This window comes from Corvus kubaryi, unplaced genomic scaffold (assembly GCF_017639235.1).
Source record: "Corvus kubaryi isolate FWS band 111438036 unplaced genomic scaffold, C.kubaryi_AGA036_p1.0 37396, whole genome shotgun sequence".
Lineage (NCBI taxonomy): Eukaryota > Metazoa > Chordata > Aves > Passeriformes > Corvidae > Corvus > Corvus kubaryi.
The window spans coordinates 19311924-19336820 of NW_024581135.1; the positions used below are offsets into that span (position 1 = coordinate 19311924).

General features: G+C 38.6%; 2 protein-coding genes across 5 annotated transcripts in view; one reads left to right on the forward strand and one right to left on the reverse strand.

The window, feature by feature from the left end:
- Positions 1-964: 964 nt before the first annotated feature.
- On the forward strand, positions 965-15993 carry G6PC2 (glucose-6-phosphatase catalytic subunit 2). The gene is made up of 5 exons (XM_042041078.1): positions 965-4298; positions 4619-4728; positions 7774-7885; positions 8718-8833; positions 10011-15993. Exons 1-5 carry the CDS (start codon positions 4081-4083, stop codon positions 10520-10522), a joined length of 1068 nt encoding a protein of 355 aa, XP_041897012.1. The 5' UTR covers positions 965-4080; the 3' UTR covers positions 10523-15993.
- Positions 14338-24897, reverse strand: part of ABCB11 (ATP binding cassette subfamily B member 11) — a 45779-nt gene continuing 35219 nt past the window's right edge. For 3 of the 4 annotated variants that reach the window (XM_042041075.1, XM_042041074.1, XM_042041077.1), the window contains 9 exons: positions 24253-24357; positions 23990-24151; positions 21983-22186; positions 19876-20117; positions 19612-19768; positions 18642-18839; positions 17683-17889; positions 16812-16958; positions 14338-16277 (listed from right to left, as the gene is read on the reverse strand). In XM_042041075.1, coding sequence (XP_041897009.1) covers positions 16077-16277; positions 16812-16958; positions 17683-17889; positions 18642-18839; positions 19612-19768; positions 19876-20117; positions 21983-22186; positions 23990-24151; positions 24253-24357 — 1623 coding nt within the window. In that variant the 3' untranslated portion in view covers positions 14338-16076. The remainder of the gene's footprint in view (positions 16278-16811; positions 16959-17682; positions 17890-18641; positions 18840-19611; positions 19769-19875; positions 20118-21982; positions 22187-23989; positions 24152-24252; positions 24358-24897) is intronic. The other variant, XM_042041076.1, reaches the window with a different exon arrangement.

The following is a 24897-nucleotide window of genomic DNA, read 5'->3' on the forward strand; positions in this document are numbered from 1 at the left end:
ACCTCCACTGGTCAGTCCAACCCTAAAAAAGCCTGGGTCCAATGAGGAATACACGAGGGCATGGGATAAGAAAGAAAATAAAAAGAAAGAGAGAGAAAAAGAGAGAGAGCAAGCTTCTTGAAATATTCTTCTCTTCCTAATTCAAAAATTAAGGTGTATCTTCTCAGTGTTCCACTTTGAAAATATTCACACCTGAGAAAATACCTGTCAGCTGTTGTGTACAGAGTCTGCTGGTGAACTTAGTAAATTGCTTGTTAATCCTTGTAGTTGGTCCAGTGCCAATGGAAATACTGGTGTGGAAATTAATGTTATTGTTTGATTAACTAAGCATAATGTACCAGAAAGTTAGGCCCAGTACATAGGCCTCCATTAACAGTGTTTCAAAAAATGTTTGCTTTGATGGCTTTTCCCTCCCTTGCAAACATTTGCTTAACAACATCTGTTGACTGTTATGTAATATTTGCTCTAACATGTAGATGCAAGGGAGCTGTAAATGTTTTATCCTTCCTTCAGTGGATCATCAGCATGACTCTTGTTTTTACATTTTATGTGTGTGTGCATACACACTCACACACACATATGTAAAGTCTCTGATTTTATATGTCTTGGAAAACATAATAAATCAAGAAATTATCAATAAATTAAAAACTATATGAACATATAGCATTTGACAGGTTTTTTGCTTTGAACTAAGAACTGATTTGATTATGTGAAGGCCAAACCTTGGCTCTCCAATGTCAAAACAAGAGAAAGTTTTGATTTAAAAACGTAATTGCCTACACTTTCTGACCATTTTGTATAGACCACTACTTTTCCTTGAAATTCCAGTACTAAAATACGGCAAATAGTTTTATTTTATTTATTATCTCGCATGACTTTGAAGTGCTAAGTGCGTTACAGAAGCATTTTGTCATGCTTTGCATAGAGAAGGAGTGAGGGAAGCTCTATTGAGGAAGTATTTCTCCTTTGTCAAACAAGTTATTAAATATAGTACTTCAAGATATGTTTCACCATCTTTGCTAGTTATTACAGCTTGGAAAGTCTTCAGTGTCTCAGACTTTTGTTGGCTGTGTAATATGACAAGCAGGAGAAGAGACTACTAGCATGTCAGTTATTGACTTCCTCTTGGATGGAGCAGGATCATGAGAGGTTCCAGGCACAGTGAAAACTGCCTCTCCCACAGAAATATGCTTACATGTTCCAAAACCTCCATGGTGTCTGTTTTGTAGATTGTGGGTTTGTTGAGGTTTTTTAAACATCCTTTATAAACATGACTCCTCTGCTATTTCTAAGGGGAGGATGTAGGAGCTTCTCAAACACTCAGAGTGTAGGAGAAAAGGAAAGCCTTTTTGCTTACTGTTAGTCTTTATGTCTTAAGGTGCTTATCTTTCTATCTAAGCATAAGAATCAGCAAAAAACTCCTGACAATTAGTATCAGGAGATCTTCAGCGTTTATACTAAAAGAGGTTACTTTACTGAAACGTTGCCAAGATCTATCTCCAAACATTATATTTACAAAGTTTCTGGAGAACCGAAGTGTGAGGGGTTCTGTCTGAAGGAGAGTTCAGCCTGAGCAGATGCATCACTGTCCTAGTGTATAGATAATATGGGTGGGTGGATTTGAATTTATAAATAAAACAAACATGCAAAAAGTTACTGCAGTGGTTCTGCACATCCTGCTTCAGAGGCAATTTTTCGGATACCATTGGGTAACAGTGGTGCCATTAAAGAGGGACTGTAAAATGATCTATTTTATTACTTGGTAGACTCTCTTGAGGACATTAAATTGTATCTTGATGGAAACTTATGTACTGTAAAATATTTTTTCCTAATAGAACAATAGTTATTTAGACTTAACCTCATTATAGTTGTTGCTCTTTTAACCAAGTACTAGAAGTAAGATGTCTGTTATTCAGACACCAACTGACATGTTTGCACTCATGTTTGAAGCTAACTATTCTTGCTAAACTAGATTGAAAAACAGACTTAAATTTTCCACATTTTTGTATAGTAAACCCAGACATGTCTAAACGAGTGATTTTTTATTGTTGTTATTTTAAGTCTTACTTAAGTTTAAAGGCGAGATACTTTTGCAGTAAAAAAATGTTGCAAAAGAACATTTTCTTTAGCAATAAAGTATAAAGAGTTATTAGTGAGAGATTTTTTTAACAAGTATGGTCTTGGGTAAGTACTGGGAGAGGGAAAATTGTTTCCATCCATTCATTTATATGACAGTTGCCTTGCTGCACACTCTGAAAACCAATAAGGTACACAGCTTAGCAAGAAACAAACCTCCTCAAATACTTTCAGCTAAATAGATAGGAAGTATTTTTTGTTGAAATATCCTGAAATTTTGCATTTGGAAGGATTTCCCTTGAAATCAGATAACACCAGTTGAAGTGAATAATTCAGTCAATATATAGAAAAATATTGTAGTTATTCCGAAACAGTGCATAGAAACTTTAAGCTTTTCTATATGGCTTAATGCAATTGGTAGCAATAAACATATAGGATTTAAATCTGCTAAAAAATTTCTGAAACCAGACTATTAATAGCTAGAGTAAATGGGAGTAATTAAAGTAAATTTGAGATTGTCAGGAAGAGAAATCTTCTACATCCATTTAATTGTCATGCCTTATTTGTTGAATTTATTTAATGTTTCCATGTGACTTCCCTGACCACAGATCATAAAGCCCTCTTAAGCCATTAAGCCCCTCTTCAGCAAAAAGAGTTAAGTAGTTCATATCTTTGTCTCCACAGCTTGTGCAGTATAGCTTGAAGTGCATGGAAAGAGTATTAGGGAAGTGTGCAGTACATATATAGAGCTGCTTTTGTCTTCTGACTCACAGTGTTTCAGATACACAGATAATAATTTGATAGAGGATGTGAATACATCAGAATATTAGAGCCTGATAAATAGCTTGAAGTTTTCTTCTTGCTGCTCTAATAATATCAGAAGTTGGTATCATCAAGCTTTTAGTATCCATTTAATCGCTTGTAGAAAAAGTTCTTTTCATGAAGCTACCTTAAATGAACATAATCTTCTATGCTACAGTTATTAGTACTAATATTGGCAAATCTGATATGCTAATACATTATCTGCTATGATCTTTTAAACTCCTGCTGTGTGGCAGAATCTGTTTTCTCTTGGCTGTTTGCTCTGGAGAACTGCTGTGCTTCACTTGGGAATAGTTCAGGGAAATACTCCTGATTATCTCTTCCCAACCTTGCTGTGGTGTGTAAAGCAGGTCTCATTTCTGTCAGGCTGGGCAGCAAGAAGTGGGGGCTGCAGCTCCTTCTGGCAGAGAGGCGTAGGACTGGCGTCATGTAAGCAATGCACAAGAATGGCGGTACCGAAAGATGACTCAGAGACTGAGCATCATCTGCATTGTGCCCTGGATTAACAGGCCTCTTGTAGGAAGAAAACAATTGCTTTTCAGTATTTTAAGAATATTGTTGCTTTAAAAATAAATCTAGAGCTCAGCAGCATTGTTGATGCATGGATGCTGGTTGTATTTTCCTGACCGAAAAAATGTGTTGTGCAAAGTATTAGTTGCAGCATGGTAGCCAAGTTCTATGTCAAAGTGAAATGTACAGCTTCAGTGACAGTTCTGTAAAGATCAGTAATTTGTGTATTCTTTCTATCCTTTATACAGGCAGCACTTAATGAAGTACACACATTACTAATGTCCATCCTGCAGAGAAATGAACTGTGAAAAAACTTAAGTAAACAGGTTCCAACTGTTCATACAAAGGATTGCACAAGTCACACATTGTGTTTCCACAAAACTTTCCCCACAATTTGCTGCTGCTCAGCATGTATTTCACTTAGCTTCCTACAATTAAAATCTGCAAACAAAAAAGCTTTCCAGTGCTAACAGACTCATGTGCTTTCCCAGAGACTTGGAGCCACGTGTTTCGGGAATGGCTGGGTACACCACACCAATATAATATAAAGGCAACGTCAATCACCTTCTCTCACTTTTTATTAGATCCCCTCCATGATTCTTATTCTCCGTCACTAGAAACTTAAGATTAAAAGAACTTTACTATATTTCAAGTACAGTTTAATCCACTAAGATGGATCTCCTTCATAGCAATGGCGTGCTTATCATTCAGCATTTACAGAGGGACTACAGGGCTTACCAGGATTTCCTTAATTTTATGTCACATGTTGGCGATCCCCGGAATATATTTTCAGTTTATTTTCCTCTTTGGTTTCAGCTCAACCAAGTGGTTGGTACTAAAATGATATGGGTGGCAGTCATTGGTGATTGGTTCAACCTCATATTTAAATGGTAAGAAGTCGGATTTGTTTTAAAATTTGGTATTTTTAATAACAGTTTCTGTATGTACCTCAAGTTTAGAAAACTTTCTGTGAATAATCTACTAGTAGGCTTTCCCCAGTAATTAAAAAATAGGAATTCACAATGAGGATATTTAAGATATGTTTGAAATGGCATTGTGATAAGAAGAACCTGTAGAACTATTATAGAGTAGCTTTGGAAATATAGCTCTTCATATTCTTGTAAGATTATTTATGATGCTTTGCTGAGGCCTTCTTATGTAAAAATCTTTTCATTGAATTTCTGCTTCATTTTATTTTATTTTTTGTCAGGATTTTGTTTGGCCATCGCCCATACTGGTGGGTGCAAGAAACAATGATTTATCCTAATCAGTCAAGCCCATGCCTTGAACAGTTTCCTATAACATGTGAAACTGGACCAGGTAAGAAATGTTGGAGATTACCTTGGTACATTTAATAGGGATAGTGGCTTCAAGGGGGAGAGAATGTTACTTATGATGGTCTTATATGATACACAAATCTCAGAGCTCATGCATAAAATAGCACAAAAAACCATGTAGAGGAAAAGGAAGAAATACAATAGCTAGGTATTTGCTGTTATAACAAGAATTTTTACTTCATTGCCTTTAAAAGATGCAGGGGAGGGGGATTTGCTTTAAAAATAATTACTACCAGAATGAGCTGGCATATTGGAAAGAAATTTTCACAAAACTTGTGAAATACATTGTTTAATGTGTTCCAAGACTGAGCATGGGGCTGTTGAGTTTGGGGGCTTGTTCACTGTCAGCAGAAATGTTCAAACCCCAAAAACTGAGTAGGTAGTTCAGTGTAAATAACAATAGTCTCAGTAATCGATTAACATAATGTAACACAAGTGGAAAAGGGAACCCCCTATTCCCAGAACCAGAAACTGGCACTGAATGTGTGTGTGGGAGTATGTGTACAAATATATGGGGAATAATTATTTTTGAAATGGTACCTTTTCAATGTATTTTGACTTTCTATGTCTCATTATCTTCTCTGTGGAACTCAAATGCAACACTGCTGAAGTTAAATGAACTTGTAAAACCCTAATATGTGAAATAAGATGAACTTGCTTTGAGCTAACTGAATTTAGTTTAATGCATTGTGCAATAAAATACTGACTGTGGAAATGATGAGCTTTGCATCTTGTCAATGCCACTGAAAGCTTTTAAGCAGTTTGCATAGCTATATTTTGTTAACAATATCCTGCATTACATCCCGTTGTAATTGTGAACAAGAAGCTTAAGCCCTTGTATGAGGCAGGGTTTAATAATGCCTGGTCTGTATGTGACCTGCAGTCTCTTTCAAGTTAATTCATTTGGTACCTAACGCAAAGTGTTAAAGTCCTTCAGATCTTATCAAAAGCCTTCAGAACGGAGCCCATTCAGTGCTGTGTAGATCCAAGCCCTGGCTCAGGAGACAATGTGTTTCATTTTGATTCATTGAACCAGAAAGCGTTTCTTCTTGTTACTGTCTTTCTGAAAGGTCATTCCTATTTCTGTCCAGTGGGTAAAACTGCCATATTGATTCCTTCTTTGCACTTAAAATGACCACGTTTTCTCCCACCTCCAGACTTACCCTGGACCATTAACACTGTCACTGACCTGTTTCTCATTAGCAAGAGGAGGTGCAGTCAGTGCAGCTGTTAAGCATTGTGTGAGCTTACGTGGTCCTTCACGTGCCTTTTAGATAGCAATTTATATTAAAAGATTAGAGAAGCAGCCACAGACATGAGGAAAGCAGATCCAAATACTGCTAGGATAGCCTGAACCCCAAACTCTGTGTCTCAGCAAAAAGGAAAGCAGAGGGAACTGTTCATATGACTACAGTTTAGTCAAACAGCTTAGGACCTGATTTCGGTTAGTACTTCTGGAATTAACTGAACTGCAGCCATTTTTTTTCTGGTATTTTTAAGGCTTTAACAACATAAACCTTAATGTGGAATTTATGCTGTTTCTAGTAGGTAATTTACTGGTGAGCTATGAAATATTATTCCTAGATGATGTTTTCCTAGATGACAACAAAGAGAAGCTTTTCCAATGCTGACATACAACATTACTGTTTCCTTCAGTGACATTTGTTCTGTTTTGAGGTTTAGGAGTGCACATCTGTTAGGAAATTAACAAGAGCTGGTAGAGTGACTCTAAATGTACTGCCAAGCAGAATAGCAAAAAATGAATCCAGGGAGTCAGAAATCGTTGTGCTTGTCCTGCCTAGACATTTTGCTTTGCTACTTCACTGAAATATTCTTTTACTCTACACACTACCAGATAGTGCTGGATCATAACACATTCTTGAGCCAAAATTATTTCTTCTGACAATGAAATAATGCTGTCACTTCTCTTTTGTCTCCACAGAAAGCCAAGATGTAAAGGCCCAGGATTTACAGATTCCAGTGACCTAATTTTCTTTTTCTCCATTTTGATTCATTGAATGTAAATCTGGTGAACAGTGGAAAGGAAATGACAGAGTAATTTTAGGAATCACTTCCCTTGCATCACACCAGCATACCTTGTTTTTTTGATGATTTCCACAGTTGTAGGAACTTCTCTGTGGTTTCATATTGCTTCCAGTAAAATTAAAGTTTTATTTTTTAAAATTAAAACAAATTACACATATATTATTGTAACCTGGACTAAAAAGAAGTCACTGTTGTTCTCTATGAGAGAGTGTTCCCTGTTACAGACTACTGTGGGTACAGCAATTAGAGCATCATTTCATGTGCCAGTTTCACTGACAATCTGTTTTTAATCCAGTTGATATTGTACAGCACCTTAAAATTTATGAAATTAATCAAAGTAAAGCATAAAGACAGAGTTTTTCTGTGCTTTAGACACATTTCTAAATTTATAACAAGACTACCCAAAATGGTAATTACCTGGATTGTAATATTGCTAATGAGACACAGCTCACAATCGTTAACACCATGGTAATTGCAGAAGCAGATAAAAGGCAGTTTGGAAGTGCTATCTAAAGTTATACTGTTACTTTGCTGTAGAATGTTACTAAGAGCTAAATCTCTGTTGCTCCCCTTAATTATGGGGATGCTCATTCAAAACTTATCTCATGTGATATTCATATATAACTTCTACATTCCATGCTACAGCTCTAAGACACCCCTAGGTGCCTTTTTTTATTTTTAAGTCCAAGTAATGGGAAAATATTATGTTTTCCAATCAAGATTCCACCTCACACCAATATAAGATTATTAAGCTGTTACCTTTTGATTTCAAACAAGTATGGATTCTCTGTAGATGAACCTTCTTAAAAATTCATATGGCAAAAATTAACTTTTGAGAAGCAGTTGACATTCTTTCAGCCTTTGTTAGCCATTTCCTTTCTAAATTATTAGGTGCCTGAGTAAATGCCAGTAGACATTTTCTGTATGACAAATGTCACAGTCATCATCCTTAAGTTGAATATTTTCTTCTTGTTTTTACTAGGAAGCCCATCTGGACATGCCATGGGATCATCTTGCGTCTGGTATGTAATGGTCACAGCAGCACTTAGCTACGCAGTTAGATGGAAAGATAAATCAGCTGTTACCCTTCACAGGTCAGTGTCTTTCCATGATTCCAACTCATTATATTCAGATATTTCTTTATATTTGTGCTATGTTTTTAATGGACTTAATTTAAACAAATATTCACAGTCTGTTCTATCGTAAAAAAAAAAAAACAGAAACCCTTTATTATGGTCTACTTCAGATGAAGAAAAATTATATTAAGAGGATTTATCTGTTTGTATAGGCTGGTATTTATCAACTTACAGGCCTTCCGTACAGTATCTTGGAAGCAGTTCTATTAAAAGTTGTGTCAAATCTTCAGTGCTGGAAATTTTTAATTCTATTAATTGTCATTATGTATTGGGTTTTTTTGGTTAGTAAATAAATGTTTTTCTTTGATTGTCATCCTTCTTAGCCCCTTTTAAAACAAGTGCACATAATGTTGGCGAAATTCACTGTAATGTGTTGCTCAGCTCTGTGGGAAAGTCCTGCAATTGCTCTGGTGGCTGTTCTTTCCAAGGCTGACAAGGTTGTTCCCACAACCTGAATTTTGTCATGAAATAATTGAACTTTTGCATATAGGTATGACTTCATAATGAGAAATATGTTTAAGGTACTAGTGCTAATTTAACCTGCCATTGATGACTTTCATTGCTTAAACCACGGAGGTGTCTTGGACCTGAAACTTCTGAGGTCTGTTCCTGTAACCACTCTTGATGTTTTAGTACTAACTGCTAGTTTTTTATCATCTGATTCCAAACTGTGCTCCTTAGTAAACCTCTGCCTGGGTAAAAGTATGAGCCTTACATGATGAGGCTTGGGGTAAGTAAGTAGATGAAATAGCTTGTCTTAATTTTTAAGTATCTTCCTTTTCCCTCTTAGACTAACATGGTCATTCCTCTGGAGTATTTTTTGGATTATCCAGATCAGTGTGTGCATCTCAAGAGTATTCATAGCAACACATTTCCCTCATCAAGTTGTTCTTGGAGTATTTGCTGGTAATACTGCTATTTTTTCTTTTCTTTTTAACCCATATGCAAATTTTTTTTTTAATTGAGGGAAGAGATTTTTAGTAGTTCTACTCATCTTGCAGCCCCAGTGGTGCTCTCGGCTCTCTGGAAAATCAGGGATTTGATAATAGTTTAAAGGTAAAATTTGTGAGGTAGAATGTACCTGCTGCCTGTGTAATTCAAACAGCAAAGGGAGTGAGCACTTGTCCACCTGCCAGTTGATGCTGACTGTATTGTGTCCACACTGCCTCAGAATAGCTCTGACTGCTTTGTACTGGCTGCATCCAATCTTTAACTGTGCTGCCTGTGTGGAAGAGATAAGAGAGGAAGTTGCTCCTACATGGCTCTGACCTTTCCTCTGAGGAGGAAGCTATTTGGGTCACTTCAAATGGTGTCCAGGTGCAAACTAGCATGTGTGCAGTGTGGGCAAACACAGAGACCTGGGGACAATAAAGAAAAATTAAATAGCAGGACAAACTCCCCTGGGTAATTTAAGGTGCTAAAGCACATTTTTCAGAGTTACTTAAGCATATTTCAAATTGGTATTCAGAGAGTCCAAACTATGAGCAGTATCTCTAGTATCGATCTGATTTTAAGGAAGGTGACCAGTGCACTGAGCAGGGGCTTCCTGCTCATGTTCTCTTTCATGGGTGCAGTGCAGCCTGGGCAGCCCTGGCTAACAGCTTTCCCTCTTCACAACCAGGATAAAATGAGTACAAGAGAAGATAAGTGTGTTCTGTGTCTTTTCCTTCAACACTCAAAGCCTGTGTGGGAACTGGTGTTGAATTCTGCATTGCTGGAGCCAGTCTTTGAGTGAGGGACTCTTTTGGAAAAGGAATGTTCCAGTTTACATCTAATATTTGATAGGTTGTCATCTGGGAGATGCAGTCAGGCCTTAAGGTATGCCTCATATCAAAACCATGTAGTGCTTGGTATTTAATTTTTTTTTCCAAAGTGGCAGTTTTGAGTGGGAGGAAAGGTCTTGTAATGTACTGCAGAAGTGTTAAATTGTGTGTGTATATGTATATATATACACACATAGGTATTTATTACATATGTATATTCTTCTGTCTTCAAAAGTCAAATTCTACAGGGATGCTGTAGAAAATGCTGCTTCCAAGTACAAGTGTGTTGTTCCCTGTAACACTGAGTTTCTAATCCACAGGCATTCTTGTGGCAGAAGCATTTGAGCATACCCCTGCTATTCAGACTGCAAGCTTGAGAATGTACATCAAGACAAACTTGTTTCTTTTCATCTTTGCCCTTGGCTTTTATCTATCCCTCAAGCTTCTTGATATTGACTTGCTATGGTCTGTTCCAAAGGCCAAGAAGTGGTGTGCCAACCCAGACTGGATAAACATTGACACAACTCCATTTGCTGGATTGGTGAGGAACTTAGGTGCACTCTTTGGTTTAGGTCTTGGAATTAATTCTGAAATGTTCATCACAAGCTGCAAAGGTAAAAATAGCTGCAAGATAAGTTTCCGCATATTGTGTATAGCTGCTTCTTTAGCTACGCTGCAGCTGTATAATTTTGTTAAGATACCTACTCATACTGAGTATTTGTTCTACATTCTCTCTTTTTGTAAGAGCGCAGCTATGCCTCTGACTGTAGTTGCCTTGGTTCCATACTGTGTCCACTTGTTAATGAGGACAACTGAAAAGAAACTTAATTAGGTAAAGTTTCAAAATGGTTAGCGATGTGGGGATGGATGTGAACTGTTTAAGAACCCTCTGCAAAGGCATTTTTGCTTACTCATTTTAACCAAGGGGATGCCACTGCATCTTTGATGTACTCCTGGTAAGTAACCAGTACATCCAAAATCAGTACACTCAAGAATGACTTTGGCAGCTCAGAAGTATTAGTCGCTGATTTTGTTCCTAGAAATATTGCAAGTGCACTGCAGTATGGTTAGAAATGGCCCAATACTCTGGGTCATAACAAAGTTTTAAAGTATAATCAACCAGCTTTATTTAGCTATATGGTGGTCTTTTATTTCTGTCCATCTCTAGCTAGATGATGCTTCAAGCATGACTTGTACATAGTAATACTCGATACTTCATTTTTTTATATATAGATACTGTGTGTTAAACTGCTACATAATGGTGTGACAGTATCACACCACCTACGACTGTACAGCTGTACCCAGGCACTGTGAAAAAGGCCAGCATAGTTATAAACAAGGTTTCAGATTTAACTTATTGAGCTTCCTGAGCAAACCAGCTTCTGATTAAGTCAGATAAGAAAAAAAAGTTTATTTCCATTAGACTCTGTAGGATATATTTTTGCATTACTGTGTGGTTTTTGTCATTTTTACTTTTTGAAAGTGGTCACATGAATCATGAGTGATACAGATCACACCTACGATAGAGAAAATGCATAAATATGGTATAAAAATCTTTGGGTTCTGTACATCTACACAGAGCAACAAATGAAAAAAGTTGTCAATAATGAAATTATCTCAGTATATGACCTCAAGAATTTGTTCATGCTCCTGTATTGCAAAGGTAATTCTCTGCTAATTCTCTCAGATCAACAGTCACAAGCCTGAATCACTGTTAGCAGTTGTGTAAATCTTGAAAATATGGTTGCAGACTGTCACTTCAAGTTTATATTCTTGTCAGCTTTGTTTAACTGAGCACATAAGTAACTAATATGTTGAATATATGTTTACTATATAAAATGGATGTTCTAAATAGGCAAACAGGGGGGTACTTTCCATTTTTATTCAATATTTGGCGTCTATTGTTGTATATTCCCTTTCAGTGCATAATCTTTAAGCAACGTTTTGCTGATACCATCCTGTAATACTACACAAGCTATATGTATACATAGGCTTAGTATGCAAGGCTATAATATGGGTGGAATGAGGGCTGCATATGTACGATCTGAAAGCAATAAGGCTTAAAAGATGCAAACATGATATTGCTTCTAGACTTCCAAATAGGTAGGAGATAATTGAAATGGAAAGAATCTTATTTAATTGGGTAAACAAGGTGAATAGTTTGGTGTTGGCCTTTGGGAATGAACAAGACACAAATTAAAGAAGCAAATCTGAAACAGGCATCCTTAGTTAAGAGCCTAGTAAGACTACCTTGACTTAAGAAAATTAAACATCTGCTTTTAACAGTCTGAGGACATTTCTGCTGTGTGCATCTCCTGATATCTTCTATAATGGTTCTCTGAACTTTTTTTCCCCACAGCAGCTGACCTGAAACCAGTCTTTTCTATAATTGTGAGTCCTTAAGCAAAAAACTAATGGGACTAGGCACAAATCATGAAGAACAAAGACAGCTATGACAAACACACATTTCAGCTGTGTTCACGTTGCTGTGTGCTTTGTTATTCCCTACCAGTGAGATGAACTACAGAGGCATTGCAGAACAGTAGCAGGTTGGTTGAGCTGTTGTTCTGTTCCTGGTTCCTCCTAGCCAGGAGTAGGGGATTCTTCGTGCGCAGCTGTCCAAGGTTCTCTGCAAGCAGCATTTGGATTTAGTGGTAATTTTAAGCTGGGAGTTATGGGTACATACCACATTTCTAGGCTTCTAATCACATGAGAGTCTCTGTTTCCCAGAACTGAGAAAGAATCTTGGTGCCTCTGTTAGGGTAGGCACAACCATAATGTAGAATGAGAGTTGGCATTTCTGCAGTATTCTTCTAAGCTCTGTACAGACATGTAGGAAGACATGGGCTCTCACTCATTTTCTTGGAGTGTTCTATTAATTCACTCTGTAATTTCAGTGCTTCAGGGAAAAGGACACAGAACAGCTTCCTGTCTGAACCATCTCTTATTTTTTCTGCAACTATGATAACATTACTAAAAATAGATTGGTGGGAAATCTGAATAAATCTAGTGTAATTTCACGAGTAACTTCAGAAATTAACTGACTGCTAATGCAATGGCCATAAGACACCTTCTGAGCAGCCAACTGTATTGTGGTATAGACTTTTGTGCAACTGCTTGAAGAATCTCAAATGAGGGTTCCCAAACTTGCAAAGAGAGTCTTTTCCAGAGTGGTGGGATAAAGTGTCAAGATATAATCTTGATATTTTGATAGAATTAGAATTGAAAATCAGGAGGCAGGCATTTAGTTGGTGCAGTGAAATAAACCTGCATGTCTCTTAGGCTTTAGTAAATTTATTGCAGTTGAAAATTACAGTTCAAACCTTATTTAAATAGACTGTGTGACCTTACTGAGAGCTCAAATCGTTAAACATTTAAGCTGTAATTTCACCAGGCCTTTGCAGCCCTTTATATTGTTAATATTTGGAACAGATACAGCACATACACACTTACAGGATGAGCTAATTAGCCTCATTTGGGCCACAAACCTTTTTGAATTAAGGTTTTCCTATGTAATAAAGAGGGTGGAAAGTGTGTGACAGATCCCCTTGCTCCCACTAGTAGGATCCTAGGAGAAATTTAATCTTTTATTCTTGACTTAGATATGTCCAAATAATTCTTGACTTAGAGATGCCTGTAATAGCACTGGGATAATGCTATTCCAAAAGTACTTCCATCTCTCTGCAGAAAGATTCTCATGACCCAGGAGTTATATGAAGTGCTCCTCGTACAAACTAGCTGACAAGTTGTCTTTACATTCAGTTCACAACACTCTTGCTACTCTGCAGCTTTCCTTTTTATCCTCCCGATTCCCTGTTTAGCTTTCTTGGTGGAAGGACTCTGGGCACAGACACACCGTTTCTACCCAGAGCAGTCCAGTTGAAGCAGGGGCTGTATTTGCAGAGCAGTTACTTAGGTGCTATCCCAAAACACTGTCGTGGCTATATCCAGAGGAGTAGGGTGGTTGGAAAATGCAGCTGCCATAGACCATACAGAGAAGCATACAGCAGGAGACATCAAATGACACCATCTACTGGCAAGACAAACAACTCAGGTCTGGCTTGAAAGATGTAAGCAAATGCCTTTGGAATGGTTCGGGATTACTGTCACCAAGCCCCAGGGCTGGGACATTTTACCTGTGAGGCAGCTGCAGCAGCAAGACCAGCCCAGCTCTGTACTGAGCATTCCATCAAGGCTTGTTGCTCATGCCCAGACGTACCATGCACAGGTACCAGAGGTCTATAATCAAGCACTTGTCAACAGCACGTAGGAATAAAGAGGCAGGAGGTGGCACCCATGAATGTGCAACTGTTTGTGTACATGGTAAGTGCATTCTGTTGGAGCAGCACACTTCCCAACACTTAGCTCTCGGTATTTCCTAGCTGCCTGAAAACAGGATGGTGCTAAACTGAGGAGCAGTAGCACTATCACCCAGCTTGGGCTGTGGCCCTGTGCTCCTGCAGGGAGACAGCAGGCTCCTGTACTGGCAGGGGCAAATGTCCTTGAGTTGGCCTTCTCAACAGCTCCATCCTGAACAGCAAACCCTTGTCACAGACATGATCCAATTACACAGAAATACTTGCTGGCTGCTGCAAGATACTCATGTGCTTAGCTGAAGGGTAAGAGAAGAAATGCTAGAGCACGAGAGCCAGTAAAAAAATACAATTTATTGGTTTAAATTGGGTCACAAAACTATTGTTCTTTAGGAAAAAGAATTATGAAATAAGTATACATAGTCACTGTAATTTTTAATAAAGAGTCATTTTCTATGGCCTTAAATGCTAACATTAATTAAATACCATATACGTATGTCTGCAGGTTATTGATAGTCACTCTGTCAATAGTTTCAGTCCTGAGGCATCAAACTACTTATTGCTCTGAAACATAAAAAGGCTAAAAAGATTAAAGGCAATAATGCAGCTTTTATCTTTTAATTTTCAGTTAAGGTTTAAAATACAGACTCCCTTGGAGAAATAGCCATTTCAGTGCTGGCTGTGTGAGTTCAGTAGGGTATGTGACACTAACTCTGTTAATAGTTTTGTACAAAAGATGAAATTGGCTTTTGCTGCCTGGAATTAAGGGATAAATAATAAACTTTTTACCCTTACAGCTCTATTTAAGTACTGATACTGTTGCAATATTTTATAAGAAGTGGTGTGACTTCTTATAAAGTGAGTGGAAACCTGCCCACCCACCCAGCCCAGGTGCAGATTTTAAGACATGGATAATAACTTTTCCACTTAATACTCTATTGTTTAAAATCAATATTGAAACTGTAATCTGTACTTTCTATCTGCTTTGTCTCCAAGATCCCAGTCACTAAAGGAAAGAGTCCTGTTATGCTGCAGACAATAGCTGGTAACATGTTCCAGCATTTGCAGTAGATCTTATAATAAACTGTGACAGATACAAGCTTCTCCAGAAGAGGCTCCTTCCTGACCTTTGTCATTTATGAACACATTGTTGCTTTGTTTATAAACTGTACTTAATGCAAAGAGCTAATTATGCCTATTTTTTCCACCTTTACTCATCATTGTCTTACCTTCTGAAAAAAAGAACATATCCATCACCATTTCAATAGAAGTGGTTTAAATAACTGATGATTAACTGTAGATTTTTACATTAGTTTAACCAAGGCATTTATTCCTATTCAAAAATCTTTTTGACAGCTGATTAGAGTGATGAGTGTTAGCTGGAGAGTTGTGGGCTAGGAAATGATCCTCACCAGCTTCTGTTCCTTACTTTGGTTGCTTTCCTTACTTTTGGGGAGCTGCCTTCTTTGTAAGTACTGACTAGTTTGTTGAAGGGGCATGGCTGTGTGGGTGCTGCAGGTGCACACAAGGGAAGCCCAGCCTCCCCCAACAGCACCGCTGACATGTGTGGTACAAGGGGGTGAAAGAGTGGGGCTTCTGCATGCAGAGGAAGGGCCTCTGCTGTCTGGTCTGCAGACCAAACATTAGGACAGATTTGATCCCTTCAGACGTACAGCATCACTTGTGGAGTTGTTTTCACTCATTCAGCTTACCGAGAGAAAGGGCAGTTTCCAGAACACCAGAGCAGAGTCTTCCTTGATTGCTAGCTGAGGCATGACAGGACTGAACAGTCTGACTGCAGGTAGTGACAACTCCCCAGAAACAATCTTTCCCATTTTCAGGATTTTTTTTGCTTATCAGTGGGCCAAGCTACTTCCTGAATGCATCAGGCTGTGCTTAGTCCCTTGCATGTGTTGGACAAGCGTGTTCGATGCAGACAGCTACATACATTCAGGGTTCCACAGATGTCACAGTATCGTAGAGCACTCTGTAGCACAATGGAGCACCAACACACACATACCTACCACAAAGTATTGGCTTACAGAAATCATTCAAATTTAGAATCACAGTAATTCAGCTAATTGGGGCTCCAGTAGTAACAAGCTTCCAGTAGGCTCCTTCCATGGCCATCAGTTCATCATGAGTGCCCCTTTCAATGACAAGTCCTTGTGACATCACAGCGATGATGTCGGCGTTCTGGATGGTGGACAAGCGGTGGGCAATGATGATGCAGGTGCGCCCTTCTCTGGCTTTATCCAGCGCTGCCTGCACAGTCTAAAGGCAACAGACAAAATGTCAGAGTGAAAATGTGCAAACTGAACAGGGCTCAGAGCTGGAGGAACCCAATTGCTTTAGATTAATTAACTGTATTGTGCAACACTTGTAAAAGGACAATGAGACTAAATCAGAGGTTCTGATATTGATGTGCTTATCTGGGTCATGAACTCCGTGTACCAGCAGTACAAACAAGGGACAGCTAAACATAGACAGCAGTAGAAATTAAGGAAGGCCTTTACTCTGCTGACATGCTAAATGTCAATGGAATGCTTTGAAATCCAGGCAATTAGTATCCTCATTTCTGAAAAAGTGCTGCCTCTCATGGGCAGTTTAAGAGCACTTGGAGCTGGCTACTTTTTCTTACAGCTGTACCTCTTGCACTTTTTGGAAAGATCATTACAGGTGAAAGTGTTGAATTCATAATGCAATCATGTAGTGGAGTACGTTGGCATAGCTATAGAACACAAAAGGTATTGTATGTTTTAAGCCATTGTGTTAACTTTCCCTTATTGCTTATCACTGCATATTTACCTTTTCACTTTCGGTGTCTAAGGCAGATGTCGCTTCATCCAGTAATAAAATTTTAGGGTCTCGTATGATGGCCCTTGCTATGGCAATGCGTTGCTTTTGCCCACGAGACAGCTGGGATCCTTGAGCCCCAACATTAGTTTCGTATTTCTGAAAATTTTAAAAAAGGAGTATTTTATTCAGATGTAAGTTAAACACACAAATACGCAGCCTAAAGGAAGAGCAGGAGAGAGGCAAGAATGCTAACCACTGCTGCCTCCTTGCAGAACCTGGGAATGCAGAAACACAATACAGCAGTACACATGTTTGGGGAGAGGTTTTCAAGCCATGCCTTGTCTGCACATGACTCTGAGGCCCAGACAGCACAATGATGGGCCTGGAAGAAAATTGTGATAGCAAGGTGTTGGCTGATTTGTCTGAGGCAGAAAGAATTCTCCCTACCCTAGATTTGGGAGAAGAGGCTCAAAGTGATTTAAGGGCTTTCTAGAAAAGTGCTTTATTTGGGTGCCTAAATTGTACCCATACCTTATATGTTCTTTTTACATTTATATTTTTTCAGTGCATTTAAATACTTCTTAAGTGTACGTAAGCAGCCAGCTTCAAATATTTTTGTCTAGGTATCATTTCCTACTCACAAGGCAAATCTCACACAGCTGGGAACAGGATTTATGTATTTGCCTACTGTGTAAGAATTCAGTAGCAACTCACACCCAAACGCTCAGGAGCACAACAAATGGTCACAGCACCTTCTTTGATTCTATTGTCACAGCTGTAAAAGGACATAAAAGGTGCGCGTGTGTAGCAACTTGAACTGGTTTCAGAGCAACTCCAGCTGCAATGAACACTGAGCAGCCAAGGCCTTGCAGGTACTTACATTAGGCAGAGACATGACGAAATCATGCAGTTGAGCCTTCTGGGCCGCTTCTATGACTTTTTCCATTGTCGCCTCTTTTGTGTTACTGCCATATTTGATATTATCAGCAATGCTGCAGTCAAATAGCACAGGCTCCTGTGACACTATTCCAATTTTTGATCTAAGAAACTGCACATTTATGTTCTTAGAGTCATGTCCATCTATTAACTATGAAGAAATGGGAGAAAACTTGAAATATCTATACAAAACACCAGCTTGCAACACCCAAATAGTTTATAGCAAAACGAAATTATTTAACCATATCATTAAAGCACAAACACAACTGATTTAAAGTGATTGGTTGAATTGCTTATATTTGACTCCTTTGTGCATGATGTGTATTTTGTGGTATGGCTTTGATCCATACCACAAAATACACTAGACCAATTGCTCAATTTTAAGTCCTAGTGAACTATTTAATTGCTTGAGGTTAGGCACATGCTTTATTGCCTTCCTGACATAGTAATCACCACACAGATTTTTTCCAGAGAAAGAGAAATAAATCTAGATGGGTAAGTATTTACATTAGGAAAACATATAAAAGCTTTTTAAGCTGTCAGTAACTGAGTAACTGGAACTTAAATCTAGACAAATTCCAGGCTCTTTGTTGCTCCATTCAGACTTGATTTTGCTTGTGCTCTCACAATGTACAGCACACATTTGTATGTTTCATTCAGAAGCTACCAAGGCAAATGCCTATGGCCTACATAATGCATGATCTTGCACATAATGCACAATTCCAATCTTGTCTGAATATGTCTGAGATAATACTTGGGAATTGTCCAAATAATCCACATCTGTCCTTTTGAGAAGGAGCTGAAGCCTCAGGCTGCACATGTACATGCCGCCACTGCTAGGCTGCACAGTAGGACACAGGCAGAAGGCCCTTGGAGCACAGAAATCACATTTTCTCTGCTTACCACACTTCCTTTCTCAGGGTCATAGAAACGCTCCAGAAGCTGGACGCTGGTGCTCTTACCACAGCCACTACTTCCAACAAATGCCAAAGTCTGTCCAGGCTTAACAGATATAGAGAGTCCTTTCAGAACCTGAATATCAGGCCGAGAAGGGTATGTGAATTTACAGTTAAGAAATTCAATGCTTCCCTTGAAATCATCCTGGTGAAAACAAAAAAAAAGGAGAAAGATGTTCCTGTGAGCTCGAGCTCAACACTGAATTGTAAAGTACAAAACAGCTCTTCCTCAGATTCATTCTTGCATCTTTTGCTTAAAATATGACATTTGTGCTTATGAAATTATCTCAGTAAAAGGGAAAAAACCATACTGGAGTGGCTGTCCTAGAGGTGAAGCTATTAGTCATAACACTATTTCTCTGCTTACATTTCTCTGCATGGCAGTGGTCAGAGGCATCAATTGGAAATGCTATTGTCTTGCAAATGGGTAAGTTTTTAATTTTAATATAGACACTGTGTATAAAATAAAGAATTTCAATTTTCTGGGTGTGACTTTTCAATTCACCAGAAACTGAGCATTTTCATTTTGTCTGACTCAACAATTCTTTGTCTCTTCATGAACACCCCCCATCCATTTGATGTGAATGGAAAAACCTCCATTATAAACCAGCAATAGTCAGGTTTGTCATGAACTGTAAAGCAGGAAATAAGAACTTGTGATTCTGTGAGTCATCCAAATCAGTTCCATTCCAATTTACAGGAGTTTTACACTAACAAATTCCTACTGGCTGACTTTGTACCACTCTTGCTGTCTAGTACAAAGTTTGCTTCCAAAAGAGCAAAGACAAATAAACATTTTACAATCAGCATAACCTTCTTGTAAAGCACTGATCCTCATTGACTCCTAAATCATTAGTGCAACTTTCATGCCTGTAGTGAGCTGCCTGACATCACAAATTACTCATCTCCACTCTTACCCATTTTTCCCCTTTTTCACTGTAAACACTGATTGTAGGAAGACGATCAACCAGTTGAAAAAAGCGTGCAGCAGATGTTTTGGCTTTGGCATAGTTTGGGGTATAGGAAGAAGCTTTTCCCAAAGCAGTTCCACTGGTGACAATAGCAGAAATCACCCTGGGGGGAAGGGGGACACAGTCATTCTTGGGAAGCCATCAGGAAACTGAACACCACACCGAGTCTAGAACTTCTAGAAACCTGTTTGTGGCTGGGCAGGCTCTCACCTGAACACAAAGCTGTAATGGAGTCCTTCAGTGTCAACAAGAAAGCCCCCGTATCGGTAAGAGACGGCGTTGGCAATGAACACAATGCTCTGGGCAAAGCCAAAGCAGAGTCCATACACATGTGCTTTTTTGATTGCAGCTTTGTAGGGCATATCCAGGTGCTTCTCAAAATTGTCAATAAACATTTTCTCTTTTCCTATCCCAGCTACCGTTCTGATGTTAGAGAGAGCTTCACTGGCAATCTGGAAGAGAAAAAAATAAAAATGGGTAAAAGCTCCTAATTTTTACTTGGAAAAGTAGAGTGTGCTCTCACAAATGCATGATTCTTTCATGAACTCAGGACACTGATGCAATATATAAATTCATTCAGACATGATACAGACTGGCCCAAACATCAGCCAGCCTAAAGAGAACCTTTCCTACAAGCAATTACCTATTGAGATCCTCAAGAGCAATGCTCTGCCTGCTCCACTGGAGCTGTTACTGCAAGCACGCTTAGGCAATCAGGCACATGCTCTTGCTTGTGATTTATTCCACATAATATGAATAAATGTGATGTCCACAAAAGGAAAGATGGTTTTAGGAACTTCTTTGATTGCATGGATTTATTAATTAGATATGTTTGTTTTAATTGCTTTGTGTTACTTTTAGCAATAGTCAGAGAAAGAGTTAAAAGGGATGCTCTCCCCAACTTGCTTCATAAATTAAACCCACTTGAATTAAGTTTCCTCACCTGCTTACCCTCCCTCCCTCTCTGATGTCCAAAAGGCTGATGAGATGGAACATATAAATCATCAGTGACACATTTCCAAGATTTTTACCTTTGTACATAGGCAAAGATTTAGCAAATGCTTGTCTATGCACATAGAACAATGCAACACAGGAAATGATGAGATAATCCCCACAGAAACTTGTGTGGAACTTTAATTAATTGTAGGCTTCATAGTGTAATTTATTGCCAGTCAGAATTTCGGTTTATGTCCCAAAGAAAATAGTACCACAATTTCATCTACAGAAGTAAATTGACAGCTTGTTTGGTCCTAATTTCATCTTTTTAACCTCAAGTAATTTTATTAAGAAATTGTTTTAAAATGCTGTAGTTTGCTTGGACTTTGATAGTAGATTCATAATGTGACACATTCCTTTGGGAAGCAAGTGTGGTATATAGCTTATGAATGTTTTCAGCACGTAGGAAAAGATTGGAATGTAGACAATATAGACAATCAGAAATCCAATTTCAGGGTTTTTTTTTCCTGGCTAAAATTAAGAGTCAGTGTCTTGCATTATCATTCAATGTGAAGGAGCAGGTAAGTAGGTACTGTGAATTGGATTGTGCAGACTGGGCTTTTCCATGTTTAGCATGGCTGATGAGCATCACTTTGGAAGGACTCAGTGTTTTTAGCATTTGGATGCAGTGCTGGCAAATAAATTAGAAAATGACACCAGACACAAACAGTCATCACCAAAACTGCTGAAGCAGTGTCTTCTTCATCACAGGCTCTGGGTTGTTTTATTGAGTAAGAGCTGATGCCTTGACTCATTAGTGAAGTTTCTCTCCTTGTCAAGAAGTATTTTGATTAATGACTTTTGTAAATAATTAACCATTCTGGGTGCAGGCAACTGGTCAAGTCCTAATTATTAAGATGTGAAGGGCCAAGAGCTTAATTCTTAAGCTGGTATGACTCACCAAAGGAACAACTGTCCTCTCTAAAATCCACATACTGATTTGTGGTTCAGTGCCAGACTCTCAGGTGTGAGCATTTCTAGGTGAAAAAGTATCACTGCTTTCTGAGGACAGCATAATCCCGGGGCATCAACAAAAGGGTGTTTAAATAAAACCCAGCAAAGGTGAACTGGCCTGCTGAGAGATCAGTGTCTACCACTTCAGTGCAATAACTTTCGAAAGGTCACTCACGTTCCATGCAGCGAATGCTTCTGCAGTTAGGGAGTTCCCAATGGTGTTTCAATGGTTTGACAAGCTGAAATATTGCAACTGAGTCACAAAGCATTTCCAGTTTCATGACATTTGAATTACTCATGGTCCCCAATGACTGATTTTTCATCTACCCGTGACTGCAAATATAAATTAGTCTTTAAACAGCATTACCCGGCCAGTAGCTTCCAACGCTTTCTTGTCCTGTGAGGCAAATCCTGTCAGCATTTTAGCCTGCACAGCTCCAGATAAAGCCAAAAATGGCAGGAAACACATTATTACCAAACTCAGTTTCCAGCTGAAGTAGAAGGCAATGATCATGGCCACCCCAATGTTAGTAAAGGAATTGACAATCATTCCTATCTGTGATCCAGTTGCCTTTGAAGAAAAGAAACAGACATGACTGACTTATACTTCAAAAACAAATTGAACAAATCTTCCTATAAAACTTTAGAAGACTGTATATTAAAGCAACATAAGGCACTAACAGCTACTAACTGCACTGGAATTTAGCCAGTTTGGATATACTGTTTCCAAGTAATTGTATCAACAGGAGGACTGCAAATGTCCAACATTCCTTTGATCAACCAAATCTTCCATTGATAATTCAGATTGTTTCTAGTGATTGTGAGAAAGATGATCTATTGAAATCAATTGCCTTGGGTCTCTGGAGAAAATTCATCTGAATACATTGTTTAGCCTCTACATTTATCCATCTAGATACAAATAATCAACTGGACCCTTTTGTAACTTAGCTATTAACAACAAAGCCTCAGCTATGCTAAAATCAGTAAGCAACATCACTGGAAAGGGATGAAACAAAGTTGTATTTCTGCCTATCCCTTTATTAAGGAAAAAACTTAAATACAGCTTTGACATCATCCGTATTAAATGCATTTGTCTGCTTCTTAGGTACTTCAACAATGCTTTTTAATAGACTTATTTACTCAAAAGTCATTTTCTTCCATAGCAGTAAACAGCACCCTAAATAGGACTTATATTGCTATGTATTAGAATAAAATAGTACATTCGATATCCTTGATGATTTTTAGTCAAACTTATTTGCAGGGTATGAACTTGGCAGCACAAAATGCTCATCATCTACTCCTCCTCTGATCTGCAGCAAGGTCTGTGTCAGGCAGTGAAAGGTGCAGAGCACTGCCTGCTCAGGCAGCTCTGGTCTCCCTCATCTTCTGCAAGCTGTGGGTTGGATGGCTGTGCCCCACTGCTCTGCCTGTGCTTTGAACAAAGGTGTCCCTTAGAAGGCTATTAAATGGTTCAGTCAGAGGTTTACAAGTTTATGTATTTCAATTAAAAGATGCTCTGTAAGTGCCTGTGAGGTTTGCAGCTGGTTTCTCTGATTCTGTAGAATTTCTGCTGAGAGGGGTTTTGGAAAGCTCTTCCCTAAAATCCCTGTCAATAGTTTTTTTAAACTAACTTACAATCTTCAGTGAAGCTGAAACATGACAAATTTTGCAACAAAAGAAATCTGTACATCTCCTTCCTAGTTTCTAGAAAATTGCTTGCATTGGAGCCCAGCAAAATGGCATCTGACTCACTTCTACCAAAGGATCAGTTCAGATAGGTAACAGATATAGCTCAGCATGATTTAACCCTCAGCCACTAAGGAACACAACACATGTAGTTAGTGTCTCACTTTCCCAGATACTGAAACTGGCTGCAGGATTCCCAGCTGGAGCACCAGCCAGTAATGCAGATTGGTTTTTCAAGTGGGTTGTCAGTTTAGATCAAAATTGCCACAACATGCACAATACCATGCTGAAAACTGGAAAACATAGTTATTAATGACTGTCAGTAACATACTATTTAAACATGTTTTTGAAATAAACACTTAAGCATTGTGGCAAATAAGCTTATTCATCTCCAGAAAAAAAGATCAAACTTCTGCACTGGGTGTTCCTTCCCATTCCATTGTTGGTTGGTATTTTATTGATTATTGTGTTTTGTTTGACCCTATTTGTACTTTTAGGATATACCACATACTATTATTTGTTCCATGGTAGCAGTCTGTGATGAATAGAAGTAGCTTAATTGGCTTACCAAGAACAGAACTACACTGACCTAGCTGATTGCACGGTAGCTAATCTCTGTTACAACATGCCAAAATAGACCTTCAATCAGTGCTTATAGTAAAATGATTCATGAGGTGCCAGGTCTTACCCCTTGGACCTGTGAGGCATCTGTTGCAAGTCTTGTAGTCAAAGCACCGGGGCTGTTCTTCCGGTCATCAAACCAACCAATGTCTTGCCCCAGCATAGCCTGGAAACCAATTTTCCTTAACCGCCTTGTAAGCAGCTCACCAGACTTGGCAAAGGTGTATCCCTGGGGGGCATGAGAATAAATAAAGATTGTACAGAGAGAGATACCCTCCAAGAAAGGATGCAAAACCAAAAATACATATTGCTAAATTGGACTGCTATTACCTGTAGAAACTGTGTGAAAAATGAAAGAACTCCGACTAAGACAAAGAGCACACAGACGCCATTGATCTGGTTTTTTTGGTTTTCTTCTTCAAGAATGGAGAAGGTCTTTGAAAAGGAATAAATAGAAATGTCAGTTTTGCTGTGTGTGAAGTTTCTTCTTGACTCCCAATTGCCACGTGCAGAAACCCACCCTAGAACCAAAGCCAGAACACAGAGCTCTCCCACTCTCACCCCCTGCAAAGGTCTGATTCCTTATTTTTCCTAAGGTGAGCCTGGATTAAAATGTAATGGGTTTTACTCCTTATAAACAAAAAGTTCAGTATACTCAGTGTCTGCACACACTACTCCTATTTGTGGCCCATCCCTGGTTATAATTAATCACACATCCCCCACTGTAAACAATGATAACCAGAGAACAGTAATGTAATAAACAGCATAGCAACAAAGCAGCAATGCGGCAGCATCCTATCTCCTCTCTGCTCTGCGCCAATTGCAATTTTATTAGGCTGTACAAAATAAAGTCTCTAAATAATTATACCCCAGTGTGACTCCCTGCACAACACTTAGAGATGCTGTGATTGCCATAGGTAGGCTCCAAGAGGAACCTACTGTTTTCCTGAAGGAGTGTGGATACAAGCCATTAAC

What these genes read in the sequence shown, in the direction of transcription:
- G6PC2 (XM_042041078.1), top strand. Translation starts at nt 4,081, where the DNA reads ATGGATCTCCTTCATAGCAATGGCGTGCTTATCATTCAGCATTTACAG. An exon ending in TCAGCTGTTACCCTTCACAG is followed by an intron (nt 7,886 to 8,717) that starts GTCAGTGTCTTT and finishes TTTCCCTCTTAG; the next exon opens with ACTAACATGGTCATTCCTCT. An exon ending in TGTTCTTGGAGTATTTGCTG is followed by an intron (nt 8,834 to 10,010) that starts GTAATACTGCTA and finishes TCTAATCCACAG; the next exon opens with GCATTCTTGTGGCAGAAGCA.